The 18,706-nt window shown below is 40.3% G+C and overlaps 1 protein-coding gene across 2 annotated transcripts in view; it reads left to right on the forward strand.

Moving 5' to 3' along the window:
* Window positions 1–18,148, forward strand: part of DAPK2 (death associated protein kinase 2) — a 31,200-nt gene extending 13,052 nt beyond the window's left edge. Inside the window, exons 3-10 of one of the 2 annotated variants that reach the window (XM_066558681.1) lie at window positions 5,009–5,230; window positions 6,731–6,869; window positions 8,297–8,426; window positions 9,529–9,577; window positions 10,215–10,241; window positions 13,943–14,095; window positions 15,530–15,575; window positions 16,479–18,148. In XM_066558681.1, coding sequence (XP_066414778.1) covers window positions 5,009–5,230; window positions 6,731–6,869; window positions 8,297–8,426; window positions 9,529–9,577; window positions 10,215–10,241; window positions 13,943–14,095; window positions 15,530–15,575; window positions 16,479–17,114 — 1,402 coding nt within the window. In that variant the 3' untranslated portion in view covers window positions 17,115–18,148. The remainder of the gene's footprint in view (window positions 1–5,008; window positions 5,231–6,730; window positions 6,870–8,296; window positions 8,427–9,528; window positions 9,578–10,214; window positions 10,242–13,942; window positions 14,096–15,529; window positions 15,576–16,478) is intronic. The other variant, XM_066558682.1, reaches the window with a different exon arrangement.
* Window positions 18,149–18,706: the final 558 nt, after the last annotated feature.

Raw genomic sequence — 18,706 nt, forward strand, 5'->3', positions numbered from 1 at the left:
CTGTGCTATTTGACTTCCTATTTATTTACTGTGTAGACTAAATTTTGCTGTACCAAAATCCTGGTTTAGTCTAAAACAAAAAGTCTATAAAAAATCAAATGTACTGCAAATTATTGTAATTTACAGAAGGCTTTTACATCTTTATAGCTGTGATTACAGAATTCCTGCAAAACCCCTCTATATATATTTATATGCTTTAATGCATATATTTTGTGAACCTTGCATGGCCTTTGGTTGATCTGTGTTTCATAAATGAACAGAAAGCATAAAAATAGATTCTCACTGCTGTTCCAAGCAGACTCCTGTCCTCTCTGCTGGGAAGAGCACTCAGTGCAGTTGCAAATAGCAGAAGTCATCTCTGAAGTGTAAGCAAAGAGGGAGGGGAGTGTTTAGTTTAATAAAACTGTGGTTGAGCAATTGCTCTGATCACTTAGAGAAAAAAAAAGGCTGAAAAATATGTTTTCCTCGAATTCAACAAGAATTCTCCAGGGCTTTGCTTTGAAAGTTAGCAAAAACCCAACCATAAATGGATAAAATTGCTCATATATTTTTCCAAGAAAAGTAAATAGGAATGATAAAGATGGAAATGTAATAAGGTGCAGACTTTCTAAGCTTGAGATGACCAGTTAAAACCAGTCAAATTTAATAGTGGCAAAAAGACATGATGAACAAAACTGTTGAGATTGTAACAATGGATGTAAATGAGAATGAATTATCCTCTGCTGAACTAAACACACCAGACTTGAATGTAGAGAAGCCCTGTGTTCAGGTTGGCTAAGTACGGTTATTGTGGTTATGTTTCTGTCTATTAACTCATGCATGTACACAGGATGATTTCATAAGATATTTTTAGTATTTTTAAACTATCATGCAGTCACAGTACTGCCTGTGAATTTAAGCAGATAAAAACTGGTCTAGATGCTGTTCAGTTTTATTTTAGCCTCCTTTCAGGTCATGTATTCTTGTGCAGGAACACCTAGTGAATAAAATATGCATTATTATAATTGCACTTCTAGTGATATCTAGTGACATGAAATTAATTTGTATCCTTACCCCATATAATGTTATTTCATTTTCCAGTAGTATTCCCTGTATTTTACAGACTTTGGGAAATTAGGTACAGAAGGACAAAGGTGTTACTTTCCATCAAGTGTGTAGAAACCTAATTACTGTTAAAGTCAGTGGGAGGCTGCCTAAAATCCCTTGCAAATCTGTTCCTCAGTAAATTGCCCTGGCTCATATAGGGAGTTGTGTCACCTCTTGACTGGCAGAATGCCAGAGCACTGTCCTTTGCCCAGGTTCATTTACTTTTCAATGAACTTGTTGAAAACATATTTCAGTCTAAAGTGTATCTGTCAATGTGTTCTCATATATCATGTCTTTTATGGGAATTTCAAATTTTAACAGCTAAAGCATCGTCATCATATTTTTTAGAATTCTTTAATGAATGAAATTAAGTTGAATATGAACAACACATAAAGAAATAGACTGAACATGAAGAAAGGGATCATATGTTTGGTATTTGGGGAAGAAATGGTTTGCTGTTCTCAAATGATAGACGGAATCAGCTTCCTGACTTCTCCTCACTCAGGCCTCAGAAAGCCTGACTGGAGTCAGGTAACCTGTACTGTCATCTCAGTACTTTTCTTATGTATTTTCAGTGTTTTGGGAAGAGCTCCTGAGCCATGCAGTGTTTCAGGAACATCAGAGGAAGACTGGAACAAGCCTATGCTTGTGCAAGCAGTTGCCTAATGGCTCTCTTTATTCTAAAGCTGTGGGGCAGCAGCACTGCTGGGCACTGGGGCATTTCAGACTGGCATCTGCACTGCTCTTGCTCTCAGTGACCTTCTGCCCCAGAGCATTACCCTCCAGAACCAGTATTAGAAGGAAGCTTTGACAAAGAGCAAGAAGTTGTCCTGTTATTCTGGATTGTCCAGCTTCGCTCTTCCCACATCCTTTCCACATCCTCTCCTGAAGTGCATGATGATTAAATGAGCTGAACTTGTGCTCTTCTAAAGCATGCTTCTGAAAATAGACTCCAAAACCACCCAGTAATACTGTCTCTGTTTTCTTATTCAGTGGCAAACCTCCTACATGATAGTAGCAATGCAGATGGTAGGTTGTCTTCATTGCTGGGATAAATTCCATTGTTACTGATGGACAGATTTGATGTTGTAACTAATTATATTATAACTGACACGATGCAGCTGCTATTGTTCATACTCTTCAGCTGTTTCCACAATTAAGGATGCTTAGCATGTGACAAGGCTGTTGCACAGCTGTCCAAAATATTTCTGGAAGGGAACAAATGTAACTTCTCTGAAAAAAAAACATTTTAGAAATTAAAAATCGTAGTGTCATTAAATTTGGAGAAGATTTTGAAGAGCAGTGTCAAAGCCAGGCGCATCCAGTTTCTCCAGGAGAATGCTGTGGGGGACAGTGCCAAAGGCTTTACTGAGGTCCAGGTAGGCTCCATCCACAAGTGTCAGCCTCTGAGCTTATCCTGCATGTGTTGGAAATACTTCTGTTTGTGATTCAAGTCATCTTGGTTTCAGCACTGTACTAAAACCCATGAATTCTGGCAAGGTCTTTTGGCTGAAATTTGGGTATCTGAGCTGTGAAATTCAAGTCTAAGATCAAGTACAAATGCCACATGTGAAATTATCTCAATGGCTTAATTTCTCAGTGCTGTCAACTTACATGTCAGGAGGACATACTTTCCTTTCTTCTGCTTTTTTCCTAGCCTAGGTCAAAAGTTTTGGAAGCTGACAGAGTTTGACTCTTATGGTCTGAATGCAGATGGACAAAACCACTGCAGTCTTGCTCCTGACCTTACAATCTCTGTAGCTGACAAGGAATCCAAAGTGTCTGACTGTGATTGTAAAATACCTGTGAGGCATCCTCTTGTTTCATAGCTGAATGGGCCTGCAGGAGCTCTTCATTAGTAATTGCATTGCAACTGTCTTAAATAACACAGGATAAGAAATGGAGCATTTGTGTCCTTCCCTGTCGCTTGTAACCTCTTCTCCTCAGTCCCAAACTCTCCCACTGAAGAGTTGTCTGCAAAAGCCTGGTTTTAAGGGAGATGGGAAATGGCATGAATGCTGGGACAGGAGCAGCAACAGTGTGTGTTGGTGACCAGACATGCAGGGGAGCAATAGTAGATTACAAAAGAATTGGTACTGTAATAGTTATAGTCTAGCACAATTATTTATGTCAAAGGAGAAGACAGAAATTCCTATGCTGTGTCATTATGACTTTTGTAAGCTTTTGCATCAACAGAAATGTACAAAATCCACAGTATCACTGGAATTTCTAAATGCAAAAATGACTTTGTTTGTTCCCATAATCAGCACTGATAAAAAATATTTTCTCCTGAACTTTGACAAAATTTGTCCCTAGAGAGGATTCAAGGAAACAAGCACGGGAACATTAATACCATGTTTCTTCAGAAAGTCTGAACCAAGCAAGATGCATGTCTTGCAAAATATGGTCAAGCAAACAAGAAAAACATGAAAATCACGATGTTTTACACGAGCAGCTCTCAGCACTACAAAACAAACTCTTTTAGTAGAATGTTTAAGGCAAGTTTGGGAATTTTGTAGTGGGAATTTCTCTAGGGTTTGCAGGTAATGATAAAAGCAGGAGAAATATGAATGAATTAAAGCATGTGACAAATGGCCACAGTCTCAATTCCATTTGTGAATGATTATTCCCAAAGGGATAAGTACTCTTGTCCCATCTGTTCCTGCCTCCCTCCTGGGAAGGGTTTAGGATATATTATGTAAATGAAAGACTAAAAGAAGTATGTCAGGCTGCCCGGCATTTGTTTGAACTCTGAAATGAGAGGCTGCCTCTGCCATAGGGTGGGAGCCTTTGAGAGCAATTGAGCACCAAGTGACAGCCTTAATTTTTAATTTCTACACCTTTGTATTTTTAAGATGAGCTCTATTCAGATGTCTGTGTTGATGAAGCACTAAGTACACATCTAATGAGGTGCTGAATATAATTGCTGTGTATGCTGCATAATTTAAATACCAACTGTACTTGGACTCCTAATTTACCAAGCCAGTGAATGATAGAATAATATTGAAAACAACAGCTCAGTGCTTATACAGTGTAGTCATGGGAGGATGCACTTAATGAGTTTGTTTGTGATTCTTTTTATAAAGAGATCCTATCTGATAAAATCACAGTAGCTAAAGGTTATGGTTACCTGAAAGATGAGTCTTTTCCTTCCAAGTTTGGATATAATGTCCTAAATAAGGAAGTATCTGATCCTAAATGTGTATTCTGGGACTGGAGATCTGCCAATTCCTAGGAGATAAGGCAGGAATTTTGCACTTGGAGTACATTAGGAGCCACAGTGAGGAAAGTTTTACTAGCAAATTGCAAGAACATGCCTTTTAACCTTAATGCAGCTACTGTACTATTTAGTACAGTGGGAAATTCTTTGTCCTTGAGGTGCAGTGAGAAACCTGCACTTACTCTAGTTATATTTACAGCCAAATTATCAAGTGAATGCATAAATATGAATAAACAATTTTTTTTAAATTTGAAAATTGGTTGCTGGAGGCCAGTTTTGCATTTCCAAAGAGTTTGGGTTCTTCTCTAGGGACTGTTCGTAAAGACAAATATTTTAGTGTATGTGTGTTCTTTCAGAACACCCAGTGGTGTCTTAAGCATTACCAAGTGAAGTAGTGATAACTTGAACCTTTTGAGGCAGATCTCACTCATTTAAACATGAACTGTTTTTAGAGGTTTACACTCCTTTTGTCAGTCATTGTTTGGTTTTGCTAAATTTCAGACACAGTAGGAGGTTACCTTGTTATGCTCTCCTGCCTTTGACTGCAGAGTCCTGGCAGTCCTCACTCTTGTACCAAGAACAAGCTCAGGAGTGCTCAGCAGTGCTGCTTGGGGCTTGCAGGATCAGGCTTTGTATGGGACTGGCTTATTTGGGAAGCTGTAAAAGCCTTAAGAGCGTTTTTGTTGTCTCCTGTCCTCGCAGCGGCCAGTTTGCTATAGTGAAGAAGTGCCGAGAGAGGAGCACGGGGCTGGAATACGCTGCCAAGTTCATCAAGAAGCGCCAGAGCCGGGCCAGCCGGCGCGGGGTGAGCCGGGAGGAGATCGAGCGCGAGGTCAGCATTCTGCAGCAGGTGCTGCACGCCAACATCGTCAAGCTGCACGACATCTATGAGAACAAGACAGACGTGGTGCTCATCCTGGAGCTGTGAGTAAGGGCCCTTCCCTGCAGACAGGGCTGAGGTGGATAGAAACCAGAGAGCACTGCAGAGGCTGCGGGAGCACGGGGGCACTGATAAATGGAGCTGTTGCATTCTCAGGCTTCACAAATCTTGCAGGAGCACTGAGTGAGGTTGGTGGTAAACAGCTTCCCCAGCTCATCCCTGTGCCCTGGGGACACAGGTGCACCTGAACATCAGCTGAGGTCATTTGATACTGGGCCAGGGAATCTTGTCAACTTGAAAACAGTTTACTAAGGGAGGAATTACCTCATTCTGCCTAGGGCTGCCCTGACATGAACCTTGGAGGAAGTGCAAGTGGCCGCTGAATGCTCATTTTATTTTTCTTCCTGCTTTCATCTCTTTCAATACATGTGAGGCCATCAAGCCTTTTCCAAAATTCGCAGCCATTCTTACTACTTCTATATTTTCCTCATTTAGATCAGCTAGAGGAGAAAAGGGGAGGAGGGCAAGGGAAGAAGGCTTTTTAATTTCTTGGCATTGACTGTTGAGGATGAATAGCAGCAGAATGGGAATGAAGAAAAGCTGTTTACTCTTGTGCCACCATATGAGGGGGGAAAACCATTGCTTGCACTCTGAGTGCAGGTGGTGGTTCACCAGCACCCAAGAGTAACAACTGTTTTGTGGGTGCCCCCAAAACTGGATCTGAATGTGAATAAAACAATAATATTAATGACAGTGTGAACTGGCAGCAATAAATGTAAACATAATAATGAATGATAGCTGCAAACAATGCCTAATTCAATATTTAGGTGATCTTGTTTCAGATAAACAGAAAAATAGCACTGGAACTCTCTGTAGAAGGCACAGAAATTAAAATAAAACTTATATACTAATAAGGGTGGAATGGACTTCAGTTTTGATGTGAAAACTCATAGTAACTAAGAGCACTTCCTTGATTTGGGAAAACTGGTTTTGGTACCTTCCAGCCTGCTGCAGTCTGCTTTCTTCTTAAAAAATTCAGCACCAAAGAAATCCTTTCCTGTTAGTTATGCCAGGCAAGAATCTGTAGTAGAACAAGGCTGTTCTGTAAAGAAAAGATTCTGTTGGCACATTTTATTACCTCAGGTTCTGATGGCAACTGCTAAGAAAAGTAATTCTTCAGCAATTGTTGACTCTTACAACTTGTTCATACAAAACAAAAACGTTGAAAAGTAGCAGCTGTAGTGGTTAAGTTGACCTTTTGAGATAGGTGCATGTCTGGGGATTCAGCAAACAGTGTAACTCCAGACCTCTGTGATCCTTGCAGCATCAATGGAAAAGCCAGTCTCTAATTTACAGGGAAGAGAGCTGAAGCCAAAAGAAGGTTTGGGCACACCTGGGACCAGAACACAAAACTTGTGGTGTCTGCACGAGTAGACTTTTCCTTACTGTATTGAGGTTCTTTGCTGCTTTACTTTCTTTGCTTGCATTTATGTTATGGATTACAGTGCAGGAGATAACAGGATGCTTTTTGGTGTGTTTTGCAGGGTTTCTGGAGGAGAACTTTTTGACTTCCTGGCACAGAAGGAGTCTTTGAGTGAAGAGGAAGCAACCAGGTTCATTAAGCAGATTTTGGATGGTGTGAATTACCTTCACTCTAAGAAAATTGCTCACTTTGATCTAAAGGTAAATATGTTGATTTAGTCTTTGGCTGATCTGTAGCTGCTGATTTTGATATTTAATATGGGTAAGGTCAGGTGGTTACTGAAGATGTTGCAAGAATTGCAAGGTAGAAATCAGAAGGCATAAGTAAAGAATCATTAAACTGACAGTGGCTATCAAATGACCTATGATATATTCACTTCTAACTCTCCTGGGTTTTAAAGGACTGGGTGTGGAGTTTAGCAAGGGTTAAATTAGAGATGTATTTTTAAGCAGTGATCTGCTCAGATGGAGGATAGTTCATCATTATTTTGTCATTTGACAGGGCTCCATTGCCTGCAGTGCAGCTATAATGGTTTACACCACCTAAGGAATAAAACAGTCCTCCATGAGGTAGTGACAGTGACTTTTTCTACATCAGTCTGTTCTAAAGAAGCTTACCTTATGTGTCTGTGGTGAACATACATGCCCTAGATCCATGAAAGAAAACCAGGCTTGTTACCCTGAGGCTAAAACATGGTTGGTCCAATGACTGTGAGAATAAATTATTCATATGCTCTGTTTCCCAGTGCAGCTCTGACTGAGAGAATGTGTTAGCAGGAGCAACTTCCACATTAGATTCTGCTCTGGAAAAGCCAGGCAGCTGCCAGCAGGGAATCAGACTCTCTGTGCTGCCCTTGAAGTTATGATTAAGTTATGAGAGATTAATGCATTGAAGCTCATCATATGGGAGATAAATTGAACCCATTGTTACTCTGAAACCTGTGAATTCGGGCCATGGTAGGGAGTAGCTAAGATTGAGAAATTTAGTTGAAGAAAGGACTTTATGAAATATGTTGGATCTGCTAAAAAAGTAAAGTCTGGTGTTGAAACATGTTAGTTCTGATTTCACAGTTCAAGCTTCAGCTTTTTCTGACAATGCTGTGAGAATGCCACATGTTCTTTTAATAGCTTGGTATGATCTAGGACCTCTGATCCCAACTGTTTGCATTTTCTGGACTGTTCAGCTGGTAAATCCTGAATCTTTTCTTGGCTTTGTTGCAGCTGTGAATTTAATCTCACAGAGAATTTGGTTTTTCCTTCCCTGAAAGGGGAAGGAAATTCAGCATTTACCAAAACATCTTCCATTGGCTTACAATACAGTATAGTGTCAACTGGGCAAATATTGTGAAGTGTAAATTCCAAGAACAGATCAGTAAAATTGCTGTCAGCAAAATATTGTGCTGTGCAGCTGTCGCTCAGGGCTGAGCAGTAGCATTTTGTCTGCAAACACCTGAACTGCTTCAGCTGCCTGCTGCCTCAATCCAAAGAACTGTAAATGGCTAAGCACAGGGATGTTTTTCTTGTTCTATGATGATGTATATGCAAAGGACAAAAAACACTTGAAAACTCTGTTACTTTCCAAGATATTAATATTTTAATAGCATAGGTCTATCTTTTGTCATTTTTAGCCTGAAAACATTATGCTTCTAGACAAGAATATCCCTATTCCACACATCAAACTCATTGACTTTGGCCTGGCTCACAAAATAGAAGATGGAGTTGAATTTAAAAATATATTTGGAACTCCAGAATTCGTAGGTGAGTGACATGTTCCTTTGTCTTACTTTGCAAATTTCAGAGGAAGTTGAGACATCTTGTCAAAGTTAAAAATTGAGAGATAGAAGTAGTTTTGATCTTATTTCTGTCAAGGCCATTTAAATCTAGAGGTTTACATTCTTTTTCTGGAATAAGCAAAGGTGCCTTCTGTAAACCACAAGTACTACTCCTGTGAGATTAGGCTACTGCCAAATAAATATTTAGGGATGTAAATTCAGGATTGAGATTGTGAAGCTCTGCATATACAAATTATAATCTTTTTACTTGTTGCCTGGGATAAGTAGATCTCTGCATCGTGGTGCATGAGTACACAATTACATGGGCATCTGTCATTGCTTTGTAAATAAAACCACCTCACACTGTACACCTGCTGAGTACCCTCATGTTCCCTTACATTTTTCCATGTGGTTCTCTTTTTGTTCCTCACTTGTCATAATTCTGATCTGACTCGCCTGGATTTTAACTTATTCCTGCTCCTTTCTATTAATTTCTGTTTTGGGGTTTGTTTGGGGGCTGGGTAGAGAATTGTAATTAATATTCCAGTTAAACACAGCTGTTACAGATTGGTTTTTTCAACTTATTTCACCCTTGCTCTTTTCTCTTGCATGCAGTCTTATACTGGGATGTTTTCCAATGAGGAAATGTTTCTTATAAAGATAATAGAGTTTGACATGGATAGCAGTGTAGTCTGGCATGTTATTTCAATCTCTTGCTCAAGGGCTCTTTCTGAGTGGCATTTACAAAGTTGCTATAATGGCACCAGTTAAAAAATAAAATAAAAGCTCATGCTTAGGGGCAGCAGCATTCTTGGGAGGTGAAATAATTTGTTATTTGTTGTAATTTGCAGTATAATTACTATATAATGTCTGTTTTACCCTTATTCTTGAGTTGCATTATGCTCCAAGTTGTGCTATGTAATCTCTTCTGAACAGTTGTATTTGGGCTGTAAAATTATAAACAATGTATTCCCTAACTAACTTTTCCCTCTTCCCCTTCTCCCTCTTGGTAATGCTTGGCCTGCTACTTCAGCCTGGTAAAAATTTGTTACCTAAGTTGCTGATGTTTGATTAAATGTTTCTTACAGCTCCAGAAATCGTAAACTATGAACCACTTGGGCTAGCGGCAGACATGTGGTAAGTTTTATAATGTGTTTGTGCTTTCTTTTCCTGGTTACTGTACAATAGAATCCATTGCACCACAACAAATTTAAAAAAACCCCAAACAAACAAAAACTTAAATACAGTTAATAAGTCTTTGATCTGTCATTCTATTTTTATACATTATTTTAAATTAAAGGATAAACATTTAATTTCTGCAAAATTACATTGAAAAACTGGAGTGATGGCAGTTCCAGAGTTAACTGTTTGCCACTCTGAGAAGGAAACATGTTCCTGCAGAGCTTGTGACAGCTTTATTTGTAAGAGTCCTTCATGCAGAGGAGACCTGAGTACTAATGTAATGGGAAGGCAGGCAAAAGAGGTCACCCCAAATCAAACATCTTGTTTCTGCTCCTCTGTGTTTCATGTGTGCACTGTAGTAAGTACCCAGTGAGTAGAAATACAGAGACTTCCAATATCCACATTACTTGATGTTATATGAAAAATTATTTTTTCCTCAAAACCCTGTTCTGTAAGAGATGTTAGCAGTTATCTAAAGTCACAATGGCTCTCCTGCCTCTATGGCAGCTACTATTGACTGTTGTGTATTCTGCACATTAGGAAGAATACTGGTCATGTAGAACCCCTGCAATTAATGTCCTTTGTTTTTTAGGAGCATAGGAGTCATCACCTACATACTGTGAGTACAACAATTCGCTCCTGTAGCAATGTTCCTAAAGCTCTGTGGCACTGGTACAGAACAGTTCTTCCCTTCAGCCATTTAGGGACCTGCACACTTGTGGTGGGCAGGGGTTTGTCTAAAAGACAGGGGTTATCCCACAGCCTTTTCAATTTAAAATAAGGAGTAAAAGATGAGGGGCATTCTGAGCAGAAGAAAAACAAATGTCCCCAGCATCACTAGGCATTTCTGCATTTTATGGGATCTCATCAGTTCCAAATGGTAGAGGATGGAAAAGCCAAGAGGATTAATAGCTCCTGGAATGGCTGAGAGTTACCAGTGTGAGAGCATAGAAACAGAAAGTGTAACAGTCCCATTTACAAGTTGGATTATTTCAGGTGGAAACAGTGAAGTTTTTATTTGCTTGTAAAGGTAGCAGTCTAGATTATTATGCATAAGTAAGGTCACCCATTTCAAAAAGGTGAATTTAAGCTGAAAGAGGAGCAGAGAAGTTGACACTGGAAACTGATAATTCAACTTACAGGAGAAAAAAAAGAGTTTGTTAAAGCTAGGAAAGCAAAAGCTGGTTGGAGAGATCACCATAGTCAGTAGGCATAAAGGAAAAATAGATCACAGAATACTTTTTAGATACAGATTCTCTTTAGAAGAAAAGTGTGTCAGCTGGTGCTGAATAAATAAAAGGAGGGAATTATGACATGCTCAAGCTCTCAAAGAAATGAGTTTCTGTGGGCATCTGAGGACAAGTAGTTGAGAGTTTTAAGTTGGAGCTTGACAACTTGGGAAACTACTTGTGTGACAAGTATGCATGCAACAGAGGAGCAGCACTCCTTGCTTTTCCTCTCCTTTGACATGAGAATTGCAGGAGTGGACAGTGATCCTTGATCCCAACTACTTCCATGGAAATGCTGGGACTCCTGGGGAGCAGGGAGCTGACACTGCTTGCTGGGAACGTCGCACCCATGGCTTTGGCTGTTCCTTGTGATACCCAGAGGAATAACTTGCTGCCAGACTTGAAGAAGGTGGACTTCTGTATTAGATGGATTTGCACTACACATTTCAGGGGTCAGGACAAGTACAGAGGCTTGAAGGGGAAGGATTGTCTTTTCAGTGTGGAAAATAAATCTTGGCCTATGCATAAGGGTTAGAACCTAAAAGCTGTAGAAGAGAGGTAGGGTCTGAGGAATCAGATTCAGTGCAACAAATTCCCTTCTTTTCTGCAGTGCAAAGAAAAGTTTGGGGTATTGGTTGAGCCCAAGCTCAGGTAAAGGGATTTAAAATGCTGTCCAGACCCTTGCTTTTTATCAGCACTCTGATCTGCACTGACACACCTGTACTTGCCAGGACATTAAACTTTGTGAATTTGTAAAATAGATGTTCCTGTTTGATGAGAGGAAAACTTGGGAGTTGAGGTCAAGCAGCAGGTGGGAGTACTTAGCATGTGATTAGTGATGCACAGAGCCAGCTGCCCCTCAGATCTTCCTGTTATACTGAGAGGTCTGTGCTGGAACAGAGTAAGGGAGCCGTTCCTGTACTGCACCCAGCACAGGAGAGCTGTTTTACCTGCTTGGCTACTAATGATTGTTGTGGTCATTAAGGTAGAAAAATGTCTCCACACACAAATGATCAGGAAAAAAGAGCACACTTTTTACAGTGGGAGGGATCAGCTTGTATGATAGGCTATGGATGAGAAATTTGCATGCCTTCAACTCAAATTGCCTCCCAGTTTTAAAGCCATTTGCTCAGAAGTGTTCTGAATAATTGGGGTGTGTCTGTGATACCACCTACTTTAGCAAACGTGGCAGCAATCAAATGGATGCCATCATCAGGTGTAGAGTTCAAAATGCATCCAAGTCCTCAATTCAGTAACTCTGCAGTGATTCAGTGGGTTATAAGGGCAAAGCCTTTATTACTGAGGTCTGCTGGTACATAGTTACAGGCACTGTGTCAGGATATGACAAAGCCAGTTGCATTGGATGTTAGGATTTGAGAATCCTCCTGTTTCACAGATTTCAAAACTGAGCCCCAAAGAGGAAAAAAAAAATCAGAGACTAGCAGACTGTTGATTTTGGCTTCCAACAAAGGGCCAGAAGGTGGAATTCCAGCTGCTTCATTGCATAATTTGGGGAAGGGGAAGAGAAGCCAAGGCCCTAGGGCAGGTTTCCAAGTTGCAGTTTTGGAGCAAAGGTCATGGTCTGTGGAGAGGTGCCTACTTGTAGCCAGCAGAAATGGAACCAAGGCTTAAGAGAAAGTATGTAAAACCCCTTAAGAATTGAGACTGACTGTGGTTTATGAGATGAAATTTACTGCATCAAAGACACCTGGAGGACCTCACTCATGCTCTCCTGCCTGTTTCAGATGCTTTGGTGGTGTTGTGTGATTGTAGAGGGGGGAGGAAGCAGTTTATGCACTTGAGTGTTTATTCTGTGGATAAGATCACATGTGGTAGCTGGGGATTGGGCTGAAAGGCTTGGGTGGTCCCATCTAACTTTCTGCTTATCCCCCAATATTCCCAGCCAACCTGGGGGTGGCAATACAGACAAGATTTGTTGAGAGTGGGATCATGTAAGTAAATGGTTTAGTATTCAAAACCTCAGTTTAGTTCCCTGGAGTTTGCTGCAGTCCTGTTTTGATCCTGCTGCATCCTGAAACTGTTATCAAAGGTGGACATAGTAGATCCTGAAACTGTTATCAAAGCTGCACAATAATAGTCCAGAAGGTTATAAGAAAAGGGGTGAGATCAATCTCCTTTGTATAAATAACATTTCCCATAAACCAGACTTTTGCAAGTCAGCATCTCTTTGTGTTGGGGGAGAAGGAGCCTGGAGGAAAGGCAGGGCAGGAGGGGCCTGGGATAACTGTTCTGACACAAGTTTTTTGGAGCAGAGGTGCAGAGTCATCAAAGATGAAGGTTGACAATCACAGCTGAGAGATGGGCAAAGCAGCAGGAAACCTTTTTCTTAAGTCAAGATTGCTAAATGGCATTTTATTATGATGCTGTCTCCATTACATACTTGCAGTTGGAGCAGGGTGTCAAGAGAAAGAAATTTTGTGTTGTTCTGAAACAGTTGGATTTTATTGCAGCCAAAGCCCTTTTGCTTGTAGATTCCTTCTACTGAGCAGCATGGCCCTGCCTCTCCAGTGGAGCTGGCTCCTAGGCAAGGCCACATGCCTGGCTTCTGATCATATGTTGTATTCTGCTTCCAGCTGAGAAAGGTCTCTTGGTTGAACCCACTGTGCAGAGAACTCATCAGCAGCTTTGCAGAGAGAAAAGAAGTAGGGGCAGAGCTTTTCCTTCCTGAAGAAAAACTAGAGAAACACTATGCTATCAGCTTGAAGGTTATAGAAGCTGCAGCCTGGTGGTCTTTGTGAGCTCACAGGGATAGAGACTCTCCTGAGCTGCAACTTTTTCTAGTTTGATTAGCAATGACTTAAATGAGGCACTCAGGAGAGGAGAATCTGTGCATTTCTCTCTGTGTGCATGCATTAGTGCTCCACTAGAGACTTTCAATGCAAGTCTGGCTCAGCTAAGTGAGCCACAGCTGTAGTGAGCCAAAGCTGGCCATGTTTTTTCCTGCATGGCAGAGCTGCTTCAACACAAGAGCCACAAATGTCCTGAGAGTATATTCCACAGTCACTGTAATTTCATTAGGGGATTTCTGCTGTTTATTTTACCAACTGATTCCTCTTTCTGGCTTATCTAGGCTTAGTGGTGCATCACCTTTTCTTGGAGAAACTAAACAAGAAACACTTGCCAACATCACAGCTGTGAATTACGATTTTGATGAAGAATTTTTCAGCAATACTAGTGACCTGGCAAAAGACTTTATTCAGAAACTACTGGTGAAAGATACACGGTAAGCAAATATTCAGAAAGACCCATTTATCTCTAAAATAAACCTGGTGAAATGTGGCTTGAGAAGTGAAAAAGCTTTTCTTGCAGTATGTATTGCCAGTCAAGAGCAAGACAGGTGGATGCTGCTGTTATCTAGTTAATCACTGCATCCAGAAACTCTGAGGAGAGGAACCAAAGCTCCTCAGCTAAATGCCATGTTCAGGACTGAATTCTCACCCGAGTCAAGCTGTCACAATAGGCTGTGAAATGATGTGCACAATCTTGAGTTCAGGGTAACCACCACTCCACTATTTCAGTTTCTTATGAACGACTCTACCAAGGAGGTGATACCATCCCAGAATATGCCCCCAGTGGTGCAATGCCAGAAAAATCAGTACATGTGCTGATATGGAGTTGTTCTAAGTCTCTGTATCTGTGGCAGTCACCTAGGGTTTGTGTGACAGCTATGCAGGTCTTTGTTCCCAGGTTACAGGAACCATTGTTTTTGGGATTTTTGGGGTTTTTTTTTTGGTTTTTTGTTGGGTTTTTTTTTTTTTTTTTTTTTTTTTTTTTTTTTTTTTAGTTTACTTTAGTTTTGTTTTACTTGCTTTCAATAAAGTGCACACCGAGGTAGCATCTCCTTCCCTGTAACCGTCTTTGTCCTGGAGGAAAGTCAGACCATTATGATTCTTTTTAATTGGCTTCATTAGGGGAGAAAATAGCTACGAGAGAGAAGGAGCTGTTCAATGAAGATTTCTGCAAATCATCAGGCCTCGGTGTGGGGTAGAGTAGGTGTTTGATGAGAGTTTTGCACAGGTCTAGCAGCTCCAAGGAGAAGTCAGTGCTGCTGGTAGGTGTCCTGTGTGCAGACATGGTGGCTGTGCAATGCTGTGTTTCTGTCTTTGATTCTCAGTGCTCTTAACATGCTGTTCACCAAACTGCTACAATGCAGAAGGAAGTTAGGTTTGATCCACTTTGATTAGGTTTGCTGTGTTCCTCTCAGAAATGTTGCTTTCAGGAAACAACAGCTCCTGCAGTGCTGTAATACTGTGTTCTAGAGGAGAGCTTTGCTATAATTACTGTTGATTCAGACACAGATGTATCAAAGGTGTATAGCAAGAATGTATTTTCTAAGCACATCAGATGAACAAAACAAAGGAATGTTGTATAACTTTTTATGGAAGGGTGCACAAAACTACAGGTAGATTTTGATGAAATAAGAATTAAAGTTGTGCGGAGTAAGGACAGTTACCTGCTGAAGTTTAGAACAGTAACTAAACTGCACACAAGCAGTGTGCCTCAGGGAGAAACATAAACTTGAAATTTGAGGGTTTTTCCTGGAATTATCCTGATAAAGGCTTCATGGGAAGCCCAGGAAGAGTTTGGGTCAATGGACTTCTGTACCAAGTATTTATCATTCAAGTCTTTGGGGTTTTTTTGTGTTGTTGTTTTTTAGGAAGCGGCTTACGATTCAGGAAGCTCTGTCTCATCCATGGATCACGGTAAGACTGAATAAAGAAAAAGATCTTTTTTTCCATGAGCGAAGCAGAGATCATATTCTCACTCTTACCAGTGTGTTAAATGGAAAACTGCCCCCTAAGTACTTTGTGATTGATGCTGGGTGACTCAAAGAGATGTACAGGGAGAAAATTGCTTGGATCTGACCAAATCCTTGGATTTCTGCAAATTAATTCCTTTATTATAACATTCAAAAAGAGAGTAACAAAGCTCTGATGTTTATTTTACATTACAGTACCCATCTTGGACTGGGCTTTGCATTTTTCCATTCCTCTCTGCTTGCATGGGCATATACTGGGTGTTGGCTTTCATGTTTTCTGGAATTGAGAGTTGACTGCAATCAATATAGAAAATATGATTTCTCTGGAGAGAGAACTGCTGTGTACCCCGTGTTCTGGTTTGCTTACATTTGTGTGTCTGTATGTATTTTTTCATCATAAACATTGCTTGCTTATGTGGATAAGTCTCTTACTGAAAATGCATTTAGCTAGTCTCAGCATGACTAATGAGGATTTTTGAAATTCAGGTTTTGCTTTGCATTGCACAAAACATTAGTTGGAGTGGTATTAGGGTTGTTGGTTTTCCTCCTACAAATATTGATAGCTTTGACACTGTTAATTGCTAAAAATTAGCATGAAAATAAATTGCAGCCATGTTGTTTGCACTTATCACATTGGAATGAAAGCATTTGTCACATTCAGTTCTGGGCTTACATGTTTGGTGTTCGTTTCTTTTAATCAAATGCACGAAGGAAAATCTTTGTGAGCAAAGAATCTCCCAGCATTGTGGAAGCCCTTTGTCCCTGCATCCTTTGTGTAGAGTTTTTGAATTGCTGCAGTCTTGTAAATGTTCAGTAATATTGGTTCCTCTGTCTGACGACTCACCAGCTGAAAGATGAAACCAAAGTCCAGGAAAACAAGAAGGTGGAGAATGCGCAGCTGAAGACGAAACGCCTGAGGGAGTACACCATAAAGTGCCACTCAAGCATGCCCCCCAACAACACCTACATCAACTTTGAGCGCTTTGCCCGCATTGTAGAGGACATTTCCCGTGTGGAGCAAGGTTTCAGCACCTTGGCTGCATCCCACGATTCCTTGCAGGAGGACATGGATGCTTTGCTTTCCATTTATAATGAGAAAGAAGCTTGGTATAAAGAAGAGAGCGAAAGCGTGAGGCACACGCTGTCCCAGCTGAAGTACGAGTACCGTAAAATGGAGTCCCTGAAAAGGCACTTGCACGAGGACAGTGAGGCTGTCGGCGCCAGCCTCGCAGGCGTGTGCGGGAAATACGCTGAGCTGCAGAGCCACTATGAATCCCTCAGACAGGAGCTTGCTGAGGAAATCCAGTGGGTACAGGAGTTAATGAGCAGTTTTCAACTGGAAAATGAAGCCTGTGTGAATGGAAACTTTCACTCTGTTTTCAACAAAGATATTAATGAATCACTAATGGAGCTGTTAAATAGATCTTGCTGTGAAGAATTCCTTGCAGGGTTGAATCTTGATGTGACAGAATCCCATCAGTAACACTGAGATCAGGCTAAGTGCAGGGTTTGTTGCTTGTTTCAATGTACATCAGTTTAAAAAGGTTCTGGTCCAGAGATTCTACACAAAAACATGACCTAGAATTGAAGTAGAAGTTCTGATGTATTGCACAAGCTGCTGACCAAGGCCATAATCTCCCCGTGGTTTGTAGTGTTGAAGTTTTGTTTTTTTCTTTTGTTCAGTGTCTGAACTTGCAGGAATAAGATTATCACAGTGGTATGGACACATCTAACGTCAAAACCTTTGGTATTGCCTATGTTTTACTCTGCATCATGTATTACAGTTCCTAAAGATTACTAGGTAATTAATGTGGAATAAAGAATAAGTCTGTCTGTACTTACTAGAAACTGGGTGCCTGGAAACTAATAAAAAATCCCCTTATAGCATCTTTGGTTGGCTGAAGGAAACAGTTGGATAGCCCTGCTGCAGACAGTTCTATACACCTTATGATACAAATATTTGTAAAGGTTAAATCTGTAAATTAAAGCAAATGGTGTAGTAATTTAGCTGATACTGTGGAAATTCGCTGTGAAATGGCTGTCAATGAAGAATTTAAGGATTAGTGTTTAGGCCAGTTGTGCAGGGTGAACTCTTTTACCATCAAAGGTAAGGTGAATTTTAAACTGAAGGATTAATCGACAGCTGAGTTTCCTGTCCTGTACCAAAAAAATTCTATTCAAAAGACACCATTGGGAACTTATAATGATCAAATGACTGTGCAATTTTGCAGTGCAAATGTCAATTTTAGACTAAGTGATAATATAGTCATCTGGTTTGTTTTCTACAGTTGAAGGAAGATTACAAAGCTACAACTAACTTAATCTATGGTGTGGCATTGAGACCAGTGTTCTTGCTATAAAGATTTTTTTTCCTTAGGTTTTACAAAGTAAAAGAAAATCCAGACTTGAATCATGCCCTGCTGTCTTGTATTTCAAAGAAGTCATTTGATTATCCTGTATTAATATGCACAGATGTACCAGTCTCATTTTTGAACACAATAAATAGTTATTTATGCAGGATGGAGTTGTTCCCTGATGGTTAGTGACTGAAAAAGAAGCCAAGTTTCTGTGGGCATTTGCTGCATGGTGACTGTTGTGCAACTACAAGAATCAGTGAGATAATAGCTCTAGTCCAGCTAGAGTGAATCTTTACATATATGTATTAGAGTATATCTTTCACTGCCCCTCCTGCCTCCTCTTTTGCAGAGAAGTTAATGACCTAAATAAACTGAATTGTTGTTCTTCCTAACATGATTAAGAATAATGTTTCCTAATTTGAGATAAAAAGATAAAAGCATACTCTCATCTAATTTTTTGGAGAGTACCGTGGACCCATTTACTGCTATGTCCTCACAAAGATGTGCAGAGGCTGATGCAAATTCAGAATTGTGAAAATAGTTATTCACTTGGGATATTGTTGCTCCCATCATTGTACTGGAAGGAGGATGGAGACTGGATGTGCTCTGTGTGTCATTGTTCTTGGCACAATATGTGAAATTTTCAAAAGCTTCTATAGTGTAGATAACCAGGATGTGACCCTGGCAAGCTGGTGCTGATGGCTGGGGAGAATTGGGC

The sequence above is a fragment of the Molothrus aeneus genome, chromosome 13 (genome assembly GCF_037042795.1).
Source record: "Molothrus aeneus isolate 106 chromosome 13, BPBGC_Maene_1.0, whole genome shotgun sequence".
Classification (NCBI taxonomy): domain Eukaryota; kingdom Metazoa; phylum Chordata; class Aves; order Passeriformes; family Icteridae; genus Molothrus; species Molothrus aeneus.